This window comes from Arvicola amphibius, chromosome 3, assembly GCF_903992535.2.
Source record: "Arvicola amphibius chromosome 3, mArvAmp1.2, whole genome shotgun sequence".
Lineage (NCBI taxonomy): Eukaryota > Metazoa > Chordata > Mammalia > Rodentia > Cricetidae > Arvicola > Arvicola amphibius.
The window spans coordinates 112,115,743-112,129,027 of NC_052049.1; the positions used below are offsets into that span (position 1 = coordinate 112,115,743).

At 56.1% G+C, this 13,285-nt stretch overlaps 3 protein-coding genes across 4 annotated transcripts; 2 read left to right on the forward strand and 1 right to left on the reverse strand.

Annotated features, from left to right (window-relative positions):
• Positions 1-1,166: 1,166 nt before the first annotated feature.
• Positions 1,167-5,965, forward strand: LOC119810640 (membrane frizzled-related protein). 2 transcript variants are annotated; one of them, XM_038324216.1, is made up of 13 exons: positions 1,167-1,220; positions 1,310-1,412; positions 1,522-1,635; positions 1,728-1,901; positions 2,024-2,237; positions 2,721-2,851; positions 2,967-3,092; positions 3,193-3,269; positions 4,101-4,249; positions 4,631-4,786; positions 4,902-5,014; positions 5,528-5,655; positions 5,741-5,965. In XM_038324216.1, exons 1-13 carry the CDS (start codon positions 1,167-1,169, stop codon positions 5,963-5,965), a joined length of 1,764 nt encoding a protein of 587 aa, XP_038180144.1. The 2 variants fall into 2 exon arrangements, with proteins under 2 accessions (XP_038180144.1, XP_038180145.1); XM_038324217.1 differs by having other exon boundaries at positions 4,631-4,761; positions 4,904-5,014.
• A 684-nt stretch (positions 5,966-6,649) lies between these two features.
• On the forward strand, positions 6,650-8,606 carry C1qtnf5 (C1q and TNF related 5). Its single transcript, XM_038323750.1, has 3 exons — positions 6,650-6,763; positions 7,114-7,377; positions 7,717-8,606. Exons 2-3 carry the CDS (start codon positions 7,164-7,166, stop codon positions 8,232-8,234), a joined length of 732 nt encoding a protein of 243 aa, XP_038179678.1. The 5' UTR covers positions 6,650-6,763; positions 7,114-7,163; the 3' UTR covers positions 8,235-8,606.
• Positions 8,607-10,130: 1,524 nt separating this feature from the next.
• On the reverse strand, positions 10,131-12,861 carry Rnf26 (ring finger protein 26). The gene is given in 2 exon segments (XM_038322530.1): positions 10,131-12,283; positions 12,285-12,861. Coding segments are annotated over 2 exon segments (1,281 nt in total). The 5' UTR covers positions 12,312-12,861; the 3' UTR covers positions 10,131-11,029.
• Positions 12,862-13,285: the final 424 nt, after the last annotated feature.

A 13,285-nucleotide genomic window follows, 5' to 3' on the forward strand; every position in this document is an offset into this window, starting at 1 on the left:
AGAGAGAAAGAGAGATCAAGGAAGACACTGACATCAACTTCTAGCCTCCATACATATAAACATGAGCAAAATATCCACATCATATACACACACATATACATATACACACATATGCCAAAAAAAATGTTCCCAGTCATTCTTGTTTATATAGTTTGAAGCCAACCCAGGCAATATGAGACCACCTTAAAAAAAAAAAAAAAAGCCGGCCAGGCGGTGGTGGCGCACGCCTTTAATCCCAGCACTTGGGAGGCAGAGGCAGGCGGATCTCTGCGAGTTCAAGGCCATCCTGATCTACAGGGAGAGTTCCAGGACAGCCAGGACTATAAAGAGAAACCTTGTCTTGAAAACAAAAACAAGCCGGACGGTAGTGGCACACACCTTTAATCCCAGCACTCGGGAGGCAGAGGCAGGTGGATCTCTGTGAGTTTGAGGCCAGCCTGGTCTACAAGAGCTAGTTCCAGGACAACCTCTAAAGCTACAGAGAAACCCTGTCTCGAAAAAAAAGAAAGAAAGAAAGAAAGAAAGAAAGAAAGAAAGAAAGAAAGAAAGAAAGAAAGAAAGCAAGCAAGCCAGGGTGGAGGAGTGTCTTCTTCCAAAGGTCCAGAGTTAGTCAGTAACTTTGCCACTCTGATGGGGCAATGTAGTGAGCTGCTGGCTTTGTCTGACCCTTAGAAGACTGCCCACCTCTACCCCAGCACTCGCTCCCTGTCTCTGTCTCTCTTCACCTGAGGCTCCAATGCCCTCCCACCTCCAGCTCCCCGTGAGCTCCCTCATACCTTGAGGTGGGGGCATGGTGACTGCCCTAGTCACATACCACAGAACACCTCTTCTCTGTTGGTGCTCACAGCCACAGCCTGTGCCTTTAAGGACTGCTGCTCCGTGCCAGGGTCTTGACCCCAGCATCCTCAGCTGAGTTGGATTAAGGACCATTCCGTGCCTTCTGTGAATTCCTTCTCGCTTCACTTCCCTCCCCCACATGGAGACAGAGTAGCCTGGAGCCCCAACCATTCTGCCGAAGGCAGGCAGAGAACTGGTCTCTCCTCATAGCCTTGTTCCTTTAAGAGTAGAGGTTGCGTCTTTGATAGGTGGCTTGCGACCTCGGAGCGGACCCTCAGGGGTCTTGGGCTGTCACAGGATCTCCAAAAAGCCATGCAGAATCTTGAGCCATGAAGGACTATTCCGATGTCATCCTCTATCCAGAGACAACTGAGCTGAGCAAGGTAAGGCCCACATGGAATCCACCCCCCAAGATCCTTGTCCCCAGTGAACCTGCCTGTCTCAGCCCATAAGCCTCTGTCTTCCATTCCAGACAGAGTTCTGCAATCCTGCTTTCGACCCTGAAGCAGGGCCTTCTTGCCCTCCACCAGCCTTACAGAAAGATGCCAGCAGCAGCCTCAAAGCTCCCTGGCGTGGTAACCATCTCTGGGCTTGCCCAGGCATAGGAGAGAGTCCAGGAACGAAGGTATGAGGGTCATCCCAGGCAGGGGTGCCTCTAAGAACTCCACTGTGTCCTCCCCGCAGCCCAGCATCTCCGAGGGCTACAACCGGACTGCCATTTCTCTTCCCTGTGTATCCTGCTGCTCAGTGGCCTGCTGCTCCTGCTGCTGGGGCTACTGGTGACTGTCATCCTGGCTCGTAAGTGCTTGGGGGGACTTTACATGGAGAGTCCGTGAACTATTCCCCAGGGACCAGATCCTCTAAACGACACTCCTCCATCCTGCCCCCAGAGTTGCAGGCTACATCCCTCCCTACGACAACTGAGAGCCCACTGCCCACCCAAGGCCTCGCCCCCAAGGGTAGCATTCCTAGTACCAATCCTAACACCAGCACCAGCACCACCACCACCTCTCCAGCAACCGCGGAGCAGCAGGAGGCAGCCGTGAGCCCTACACACCAGACCAGTGAGTTCTAAGCGCGCTCCGTGGAGAAAGAGGAAGAAAAGCCTGGAAGAGGAACCTTGGGACTGAGGGGGAAAAGACCTCTCTTCTATTGACCTCTGAACTCTAACCTCCACCCCCTGCAGCCTGCGGAGGCCTCCTTCCTGGCCCGAGGGGTTTCTTCAGCAGCCCCAACTACCCAGACCTTTACCCACCCCACAGTCGCTGTGTCTGGCATATCCAGGTAGCCACAGGCCAGACAATACAGCTCAAGATTCAAGCCCTCAGCATAGAAGGTGTGCTTGCCTGTCTTTTTGATCGCTTGGAAATTACCCCCGAGCCTTCAGGCCCTCTCCTCAGGTGGGTCCCTCTGCGTCTAGGGGATCCCACTTGTCTGAAAGTGGAGAAACTGGGAAGCAAAAAACTCTTGACAAGAAGGAAATTAACACTAGTTCCAGGACAGGCTCCAAAGCTGCAAAGAAACCCTGTCTCAAAAAAAAAAAAAAAAAAAAAAAAAAAGAAGGAAATTAACAGAACTAACCTCTGGCTTCTCCCCTGCCAGCACCTTGTTGCTGTGTGGCCTAGGGAAGGTTACCTCCCTCTCTGATCCATTTCTTTCTTTTGTGGGGGTGGAAGCAGTTTCGAGACAAGGTTTCCTTGTGCAACAGCTCCGGCTGTCCTGGAACTCACTTTGTAGACTAGGCTGCCCTTGAACTCACTGAGATTCGCCTGCCTTTGCCTCCTAAGTGCTGGGATTAAAGCTGTGCACCTCCACCGCTGTGCTCTGGTCCTTTCTTGCTTGGGTTCAGAGCCTCCATCACCCCCAACCTGGCTCTTTGACAGGGTGTGTGGTAAAACGCCTCCAGCCACACTAAACTCCAACACCAGCCACCTCCGTGTGTCCTTCGTCTCTGATGCTGACGTGGAAGGGTCCGGTTTCCAGGCCTGGTACCAAGCTGTGGCCCCGGGGCATTGTGAGTGACTTCCCATCAAGTCCCCAGCTGCCACCCCTTCAGCTACTCCCGACACAGCAAAGGGGATGGAAACTCTGGGGGATTCTGACTCCAGATGATTCATGCCCTTCTCCAGGGAGCTGTGCCCACAATGAGTTCCGCTGCGACCTGCTCCTCTGCCTGACGCACGACTTAGTATGTGATGGTATTCCCAACTGTGCCGATGGAAGTGATGAGGCCAACTGCAGCGCCAAGACCTTGGGTACGGGCCCAGCTAGGGATGGGGCAGGCACATCTTCTCCCCTGCTCTGACCCAGAATTTTCTTGCCTGGCTACTCATGAGCCATTGGACTTCTCTCCAGGGTGTGGAGGAAATCTGACTGGGCTCCACGGGGTGTTCTCTACTCCCAACTACCCACAGCACTACCCTCAACAACAGGTAAACACAGTATCCTCAGGAAACACCAGGGTGTCTAGTACTCATGAGACACCAGGGTGCCTAGCTTTGTGTGCCTGGATAAGATAAGTTCCTGCCAGCCAGAAGGAAACATTGTTAAGTACCAATGATATATCCAGATATTTCTATGCTGGGTAAACACCTTTATCTCTGACAACTGAAAGGGCATTTATATATTTATAGACAAGGTCTCCCTCTGTAGCCCATGCTGATCTTGTAACTGGTGAGAATCCTCCTGCCCCAGCTCACCAAGTGCTTGGATTATAGGTATAAGCCACCATGCCAGGCATGGGCTTTGTTTTGTTTTGAGACAGGGTCTCACTATGTAGCCCTGGCTGGCCGGGAACCCACAGAGATCCACTTGCCACTGCCTGGGAAGAAAGGCGTGCATCTCCATGCCTTCACCCCCAACCCCACACCTTGCTGGGTTGTTTTGTGTTTTTTTGTTTGTTTGTTTGTTTGTTTTCCATGTTGAGGAACAACCCCAGGATCTTGTGCATGACAGATAAGTCTTTTACCACTGAGCTATTATATCCCTGGTCCTTGGCTTTTTTGAGACAGTCTCTGTATATAGCTCAGGAGGCTTCTTTGGAGCTTGATATAAATTTGGGCTGACTTTGAACCCTGCTCCCAAGCACTGGAATTATAGGTGTAAGTCACCATGTCTGACTGACCATTCCTATTTAAGATGCACCGATGATGTAGGTAGGCAACACCCTGCCTAGTCTGCTGTGGGTATAGAGTGCCCCCTGCAAGACAGGGCTGAGACCGGAGAAGGTCCTCGTGAATTATTTCACACATGCCTTCCTCCAGCTCTGCACCTGGTACATCTCAGTGCCCGTGGGATACAGCATAAGGCTACAGTTCCACAACTTCAGCCTGGAAGAGCAAGCTGAGTGCAAGTTTGACTATGTGGAAGTGTACGAGGCCAGCAGTTCTGGAGCCTTCAGCTTCCTGGGCAGGTACCAATCAGGGCGCCTCATCCCCCATCTGGCAGCCTGGGCTCCCAACACTAGGCTTCACTGTCTTCAGCTGCTCTATAAACTCCGAGCTCTTTACCGGCCCCCCGAAACAGTGTGTGCTTTTCTGACCGGGCCTTCGCTTCCGCAGCTGCCCAGCTCTATTCTTTCCACCTGTAGGGCCTTTGCCTCCTGCCATCTTCCCTGACTCTCCCCAAGTCTAAGAAGCCATTTCCTACTTTCTGTGACAGATAGCATGTGTCTCCTTCCCCAGGCCCTAAGCTCCATGAATCAGCAATCTTGTTCGCTATCACCCCTGGCATGGCCAAGAGCCCCCAGGGCTGGCCAGGGGCCTGTGCCAGGCTATTTTTCTGCTCTGGGCAGGTTCTGTGGCGCAGAGCCGCCACCCTACCTCGTCTCCTCGCGGCATCAGCTGGCTGTAATCTTTAAGACCGATCTTGGTATCAGCAGCGGGGGCTTCTTAGCCACCTACCAGGCCATCAATACTACAGAGAGTAAGTGCCCCTGGGCAGGGGGGGTGTGGGCAACAGAGGCTCCTCCATGGAACATCAAAGGGCACCCTGGAGGGCCGTGGGTACAGGCATGTCCTAGGGCACTGTCATGCCTCTGTGCCCGCAGACCCTTGTGGGCCCAGAGAGTTCTGCCAGGACGGAGGGTGTGGGGAACTGCAGTGGATGTGTGACCTATGGAGAGACTGTGAAAACGACAGCAATGACAATTGCAGCAGCCACTTGTTCCCACAACCAGGTAGGGAGCCTTTACCCTGAACAAGTCCTGCTGGCCACAACAGGCTGGGTTCCTGCCACACTTTCCTCACCTCCCTTTCCTTCCCTCTTGGAAAGTTCGTGCCTGGGCCCCTCTCTCCTCACCCTGGGACTCCTCACACCTGGTGACGGCATTCTGTGCTTATGTCATCTGAGAGGGACACGGGAAGGTGGGGGTCAGTGGTAGGGGTATTGAGACTTATCTACCTTGTCACTCAGAGTCCCTCTCCACAGCCTGCTTCACAGATCACATGACAGAAGTGCCCCCAAATAGTCCAGCGGGTGCTCCACACTTCCTAAGATCAGATGGGCCTACATGATGCATAGGCTGGCCAGTGCATGCTCTGGCAAAGAGAAGGGCTCGCTGAAGCGTGTGAAATGGTTCTGCGGTGCCTCTTGAGACACCCAACAGAAGTCCCCGTGACCCATGTGGAAACAAGGCCCCAGGGCCAGGCAGTGTCTTATTCCCCACGGTGATCCACCCTCCCCCTTACAGAGCTGACCTGTGAACCTGTCCAAGTGGAGATGTGTCGCGGACTAAGCTACAGCACCACAGCTTTCCCCAACATCTGGGTGGGCCTGGCCACCCAGGCAGAGGTGGCAGACATCCTCAGAGGCTACAAGGTGCTGGGACACAGAGGCGGGAGGGTACAGGGAGGGGTGGGTGCATGGGAACTGGACATCTGAGGTCTGTCTCTTCCTCCCACAGAGTCTGACAACTCTACCCTGCTATCAGAACTTCCGGAGGTTCCTTTGCAGACTGCTTGTACCTCACTGCACCCCACTAGGCACTATCCTACCCCCTTGCCGCTCTGTCTGCCAGGAGGCAGAACAACAGTGCCAGTCTAGCCTGGCACTACTGGGCACCCCCTGGCCCTTCAACTGCAACCGGCTGCCCGAAGCGGCTAGCCTGGAAGCTTGTTCCCAGCCCTGACCTGAAGCCAGCCCCTACCCTCTGTCTGCCCATCCTCCTCTACTTATGTGGGTGGACAGGGCAGGCAGAAAACAAAGGGAAGAGTGACCTGGGCATGGGACTCCACCCATCCTCTCTTGGTGCTTCCCAGAGAGCGGGACCTGATCCTGCCCAGGGATAATGGGGCCACCCGATCTTCCCTGTACTATCCCTGCGCTCTTGTTTGCCAAGACAGCCTTACAGCCTAGAGAACCTAGAGATTTCTTATCCAAGTCTCTGACCCTGATTCCCTATCTTCTGCCTTCCCCCTTCCCGCTTGAGTGTTTAAAATCACCATCACCAGACTTCAGCTTTTCCATTTAGTCAACAAAGCTATACTGAGAGTCTACTGGTGTAGCGGGACCCTATTCTACGCCTGGGGGGGTCCCCTGAGCTCTCCTGATCTAGGTATCCACCCGCCTCCACCCCACCCACACACACTAGTCTTGACCTTGGTCCCTGTTACTGCCCCATCCATTCCTCCCTCCCGACCGCCAGCTCCTGGGAACTGGAGCCACGAGTGTCTGACAGTTCAGCCTCTGTGTGAAGTAGGCTCAAGTCTCTCTCCTCCTCCTCCTTTCTCCACACCCCCTACACCCCCACAACTTTGGCCGGCCGCCGGGCGACACCACGAGTTATTTCCCTGCTATTTCCCAGCCCCGGAGCTCTTGGCCCCTGAACAACTGGTTTCCTCTAGGAGTTTGGGAGGAGCGCTGTGGAGCCGGCAAGGAGCAACAGAAGCTGGGATCAGTCAGCAAGGGCAGGGGCTGCCTGGTTGGGGTAGGAGTGGGAGCAGGGCCAGGTGGAGGGTCTGAGAAAGCCATTCAGAGAGAGCAGCAGGGGGAGCTGGGGAGAGGGGAGGGGTGAGACTGGCAGAGGAGGAGTATGGGTGGGGGAGGGGACTGTGGGAAAGCCTGGGCGCCAGCTAGGGGACCGGGTAGGGAGGGCTTGTCTTTCCTCTCCTTTCCTGTGCTCTTCCAATTCTTGGTCTGGGGCACCCTCCTCTTCATCCTGTCACACTGCACTCAGCCCCAAAGGCATGTTTGTGGAGCGGGGACCTGCTGGCTTCCACCTGGGTGGGGCGCGAGGTGGGTCCCGAGATTCTGGGTTCCGACTCTGGTCCTGCCCAGCCCACAGACTACAAGAGGATCCTGGCGTCTGGGCCCCTGAGGTCACCACCATGAGGCCACTTCTTGCCCTGCTGCTTCTGGGGTTGGTGTCAGGCTCTCCTCCACTGGATGACAACAAGATCCCCAGCATGTGTCCCGGGCAGCCTGGCCTTCCAGGCACACCAGGCCACCATGGCAGCCAAGGCCTGCCTGGCCGCGACGGTCGTGATGGCCGCGACGGTGCGCCCGGAGCTCCGGGCGAAAAAGGCGAGGGCGGGAGGCCGGGTAAGAAGTCATCTTCATCGCAGTCCGTGGGTACATACATCCTAGTGAGCACCGCAGCTGCTCTCAAGAATCCTTTGGGGTTCAAGGGTCCCGCCAGGGGGCGCTACTCCCCCTCCATTCCAGTCGGCTGGGGTGGGGCGAGGTGGGCTGTGGATGGAGGGGTGAGTCAGCCCCAGGGAGTCAGAAAGCCTAGATCCCTCTACTCAGCACTTCAGCTCTGTTCCCCGCAGGAGGCAGCAGCCAGGGAGGCTGGGAGACTTAGGCATGGTCAACAGAGTCACCCTTCTGCGCTCCACTGTGACTCCTAATTTCTCCCCTTCGACCCACCCCAACCCCCAGGACTGCCTGGGCCGCGAGGGGAGCCCGGGCCTCGTGGAGAGGCAGGTCCCGTGGGGGCTATCGGACCTGCTGGGGAGTGCTCGGTGCCCCCGCGATCAGCCTTCAGTGCCAAGCGCTCCGAGAGCCGAGTGCCTCCGCCAGCCGACGCACCCCTACCCTTCGACCGCGTGCTGCTGAATGAGCAGGGACACTACGATGCCACTACCGGCAAGTTCACCTGCCAAGTGCCTGGTGTCTACTACTTTGCCGTCCACGCTACCGTCTACCGGGCCAGCTTGCAATTCGATCTTGTCAAAAATGGCGAGTCCATCGCCTCTTTCTTCCAGTTTTTCGGGGGGTGGCCCAAGCCAGCCTCACTCTCAGGGGGTGCTATGGTAAGGCTGGAACCCGAGGACCAGGTGTGGGTGCAGGTGGGCGTGGGTGATTACATTGGCATCTATGCCAGCATCAAGACAGACAGCACCTTCTCTGGATTCCTCGTCTATTCTGACTGGCACAGCTCCCCAGTCTTCGCCTAATATACAGTGAACCTGGAGCTGGCACTTGCTCCTAGAGGGTGTGTGACATTGACAGGCGCATACCAGGAGGGCTGGCCCCCTGGAATATTGTGAATGACTAGGGAAGAGAGGGAGCCACCCGCCTGTCCCACTGCTGGCAAGGAATGGAGACAGGCTGTCTGAGGTCAAGGCAGGCAGTGTGCAACAGCGGCTGGGTTTCTGCCCAGGAGTGTGCTGTGCTGGCAACTGTGGGTTCCCGGTTGTCCTGCTCAGGATTCCAAGGTGGGATGCTCCTTCCTAGTCCCGTGTCCCCTCTAGGTCCCTGACTCCATCTCTCCTGCTCCTAGGGCCAGCCTTTTTTTCAGAGCTCACTCAATAACCTCAAAAACCTAACACTGGCTTCTGCCTTTTTTCTGAGGATCCACAGCAGGAGGGTTCCTGGGTGGGATGGAGCCACGAGGCAGAGATAGCAGTAGGCAGACCTAGATTAGTCGGCTCATGGAGCTGCCACCTAGCTATGTAGAGGCGAAAAGGATTGCCTGACCAGCAGATTGCCCTCCTGATTTGGGGCTCTGGCCACCCAGAAAAAGGAACACATTTTTCCATTCAGACATGCCAAACCAAGTAGGAGCAGCCACTGTCTGGTCTAAAAAAGGATCGGGAGCTTTCAGTCATGGCTGCCCTCGCTGTGAGCCAGATAAAGGTAAAGATAGCTTGCTTTCTTAGTTAACTGTAGAGCCCTTGCTGTCACCCCCACCCAGACATAAGTAGTTTCTGAAGTGACCACAAGGGGGCGACCACGCTCCAGACTAGAACAATGATTTAAGGTCTGGGCTTCTAAGGTGGTTGGGGAAAGGGTATTAAGATCTGCAGAAAGAATTTCAGAAGGGGGTGGAAGGAAAGGAGGTCCCTGGCCCCCAGCTCAGGAAGTTTATCTTCCCTAATAAAATGTTTATCCTCCACATTAAACAGAGACTGGAAGGAGCCAGGCTTTTCCTTGCTCAGCAGGGGGCGGGTGGGGAGGGGTATGTTGCAAGGCCTGCCACAGGCCTCCAATTCAGGGGCAGTGGAGAACTGTCTCCGCTGTGCTGGGCACAGCCTGGGTGGGCCAAGCCATTAAGTCTGAGGCTGGCTACAGAACCCCTGAGGGCTCACCTCCTGTGACACTCAGTTTGGCTGGCTCAGGCTATGACTAAGAAACATCCTGGGTTTGCTAACCACAATTGTTCAACCTCTCCATGGAGAGTGGAGGGACCTCCTTCGGGACCCAGAATCTACCCCTCTTCCAGAAGACACTGTGCTGCCCCTAATTTCCTGCGGCCATGAGAGGGCGCTGTATCAAAGGCTCTAGGTTTCCTGTGTCTTCTAGGCAGACCTGCTGATCTCTAGGCTCCAGCTCACACCTCTAGCAAAAAGTCCCTTAGTCCCTTACTCCAGCACATTGCAGTACACCGGGCGCGGTGGCGCATGCCTTTAATCCCAGCCCTTGGGAGGCAAAAGCAGGTGGATCTCTGAGTTCAAGACCAACCTGGTCTACACAGTAAGTTCCAGGACAGCCAGGACAATCGCCGGCTCCTCCAGGAACTGGCCTCCAGGCAGCAGGCTCCACTGTACCCTCCCAGGAATAGTGGCACAATCGGGAACACAGGGAAGGGCAGGCTACAGGGGCAACGAGTTCACGTTCCGCTCACAAGGACTTAATGCAGTACAGAGAAGCCTGGTCCAGAAATGAGTGCGGTAGGTCAGATCAGAAGGGGTGAGCAAGCACCAAGCTTTCCCGGGGACACAGCCCTGCCACCCCATCTCCTCGTCCACACCCCCAAGCTAGGCAGTCCAGAAGCTCACTTACTCTAGCCAGTCTGAAAGCCCCAGGCAACGCTGGCTGAGCACTCGCTGGCACTTGCAAGGACCAAATTGTTAGAGCTATCAACACAGCTTTATTCATAGAAACTGGGCAGGCAGACCTAACGGGGCTGCATACCCCGAGGCCTAGCCCCTTGTTTGAACCCTAGGGAAATGTGCGGAATGCCCTCCCGATGCCAGAGAGAGACCAGAAGGAATGCCATGTTCAGTGCCATGTGAGGTGTGAGAGGAATGAGCAAAAATTTGGGTCTTCCTTCTGAGGCTCCTCCTGGAAGTGAGTGCTCAGGGTAAATGGTCCCAAAGCCAGGTTTAGCTGCACCCCTGTACCCAGGGATAAACTACTCACCCAAAGTTCTGGGTCAAGTTGGGAGTCTTTAAAAGACGGTAACAGGCAGAAGTGGCTCTAAGGGCACCTACGGGATTCTACTCCCAGACATGCCAGGGCAGAGGCTCTGGCTGAACATAAAGATTCAAGATCATTCCAAAACAAGAAAAAAACAAAAAATAGAAAAATTAAGATCACTCCAAGGCCCATGAGTCGCCGAAATCCTCACATGACACTACTGTGGTGTGGCCTAGGGGGAAGGACCAAAAACCCCAACAGAAAAGCCAGAAGCAAAGGCTAGCCCGAGAGGCTGGCATCTGGGTGGGCCCTGGGCAGGCTGGGGAAAAGCCCACCATAGTCTCAAGGCCCTTGCATAGTGACAGACTCACCACCCTCTACACCACAGGGCCCCACACAGGGTGCAGAGAAACTGTTACCCTGTCCCACCCAGGCTGGAGTCTCCCAGAGTGTTCCAGCTACAAGTCCTGGATATATGGCTTGAGGCTTGACGGAGTCGCATCGTCGTGTTGAGGCAAAGAAGACTCAGGCCAAAACCCAGAGGCAGAATGCTGATGCTGTCCCAGCGTGTGGAGCGCGGAGGGTGGGCGGGCGGGCAGGGAGGGAGTCATCAGAGGTAGACATTGAGGGTCTGCAGAATGCCGCGGCGGCAGAGCGGGCAGTTGCGGTGGTAGACGGGGTGGCGCATGAGGATCTCGGTGCAGGCCTGGCACAGGCATAGGTGCCGGCAGGGCAGAAGCAGCACGGTCTTGCTCTGGTCCTGGCAGATGACACACTTCTTCCTCTCCTCTTGCTCCTTCAGCAGCTTCCATGGGTCTTGCCCTGCTGTCGGTTCATCCTCATTGAGTCTCTCTCGGCCTCTAGCGGGTGCCGTCCTGTTGGTCCTGACGTCCTCTTCTGCTTCAGGAAGAGCGTCCTGTTCCTGAACTCTGGCTGAGAACACCCTCCGGGGTCCACCTTGGGGAGCCCCCGGCGCTCCTCCCCGATTAGGCCAGCTGGCCAGCTGCAGGCTTCGGCTCCAGACTCGGCGCCAGGCCTCCAGACCCAGCGCCAGGCGAGAGAGCCGAACAACATCCTCTCGGAGCCGGTGGTAGGATGGTCGGGCATGGAGCTGATTGAGGGCTCGGGTGGCCAGCCTCAAGGTAAAGTCTGGGTATAACATGGCCAAAGTTACCGCCAGCACACAAGCCAACAACACCAAACCCGTGAGGTTGAACAGAACAGAGCCGGCCAGGAGGCGGAGCGCTGAGGCCAACAGTTCCAGCCCTAGCTGGCAAGGGGTCCAGAGGAGGATGGCCGTGGCTACTGCACTGCTGGAAATGTGGGTGAGGAAAGCAGCCAGCACGTCTGTCATCCGCCACAGAGGCCCCGTTACGGCATCCCACAGGGCCAGCACCAGGGAGAAGAGGTTCTGCGTGCCGATGAGACAGATGTTGACCAGACTGTTGATCACATAGGCCACCAGGCTCATGGCAATGGCACAGATGTCACAGGCTTGGCGCAGCCAAGCATGCCCATTGGAGACCATGTTCAGGATGCCCCTGTTGAGTAGTTCTCGGCTCCTCAGAGCTCCGTGAGAGGCCAGGTGCCCTAGGAGCTTCAAGCTCTCCAAGCCAGAGTAGCAGCTGTAGAGAAAAGTCCACAAGGCCTGCAAGCCGCCAAAGGTAAACCGGACCAGCGCTTCCACCAAGGCCAGCAGCGAGAGCAGGACTCCTCGCCCCAAGTGGAGAAGACTGGTCAGGACCGTGTGTGGCAGGTTGTAGATGAAAGCCAAGAGCCAGGCCAAGGTGGCCAGGAGGGAGGACACGAGCAGGAAGTTGAGATCCAACACCAAGGTCAGCAAGTCCAGCACCAGGCCCACCCCCGTTCACCACCAGGAACACAGCCTCCATGATAGGGCTGCGGAGTTCAGGACGAAAGCAAGGCTGGCTCCTCCGTGAAGGCCGTGTCAAGGCTGCCAGGATCTGGAGAGTCGGGGGGCTAATCTGGAAGGGATGCGAACCCTTAACCGAGGGAGAACCAAGGTCTGAAGCGGGTTGGAGGGAAGACTCTTAGGAGAACGAAGGGAGTCCCGGTTTGGAAGGCGGGCTGTTCGGGAGCGGAGAGGCAGAACATGTCGAAAGTGACAGTGAGCGGGACTGGAGGAAATCGCTCAGCTTTAGGAGCTTGGAGCGGCAGACGAGGCCGGGAACCGGTCAGACCGGGAGGAGACCGGGAAGGGGGGGGACCGGATCGGGAAAAGCCGGGCCGGGCCGGGGCCGGGTGGGGGCGGTCCAGCCACGCAAGTGCCCCTGTCCCCGCCCGGCCCCCTGTCCTCCCACGCGCGGCGACTGTCACCAAAGGGAGAGAGAGAGGCAGGGAGTCAGCCTCGGGAAGCCCCAAGCGCGGCCTCCACTCCACTGGGCGCCGCCATCTTGTGTGCAAAGGGGTGGGGCAAGCGGGGGCGGGACGATGGCCTATGGCCAATCGGTGAAGGGCAGTGGCAGAAATGTCGAAAAGCTATTGGTCTTTTTGAACGGTGCCAAAACGACATAGTTTCCAATGAGGGAGATAGAAAAAAAAATAAGTATAAAGCCCCTTCTCTTGAAGCAGTGATTGGTCTGTTTGCATGTCAGCATAATCCCCATCCCGCCTCTTAAAGAGCCAGACTTTGATGCGGCTGCTTTTGAGAGTTAAACACCCTCAACCCCCTCCTCCTCACCCTCTGCGGGTCCTGGAGCTTGCGCTCTCTAAAATTCTGGGCTGGACTCTGGGATAGTTCCGCCTCCGTGTCCCGCTGTACCCGCCGCTTCATCTTCTCATTCCTCACTTATTTTTATCATTTATTAAGCACCTACTATGCTTTGGGAACACAACCCTTTTTAAG

Excerpts from the sequence above, each read along its gene's own strand:
- LOC119810640 (XM_038324216.1), top strand. The coding sequence starts at position 1,167 with ATGAAGGACTATTCCGATGTCATCCTCTATCCAGAGACAACTGAGCTG. Across the intron at positions 2,238-2,720 it reads CCTTCAGGCCCTCTCCTCAG|GGTGTGTGGTAAAACGCCTC; the intron begins GTGGGTCCCTCT and ends GCTCTTTGACAG. Across the intron at positions 4,787-4,901 it reads TGCCCCTGGGCAGGGGGGGT|AGAGTTCTGCCAGGACGGAG; the intron begins GTGGGCAACAGA and ends TTGTGGGCCCAG.
- C1qtnf5 (XM_038323750.1), top strand. The coding sequence starts at position 7,164 with ATGAGGCCACTTCTTGCCCTGCTGCTTCTGGGGTTGGTGTCAGGCTCT. Across the intron at positions 7,378-7,716 it reads AGGCGAGGGCGGGAGGCCGG|GACTGCCTGGGCCGCGAGGG; the intron begins GTAAGAAGTCAT and ends CCCAACCCCCAG.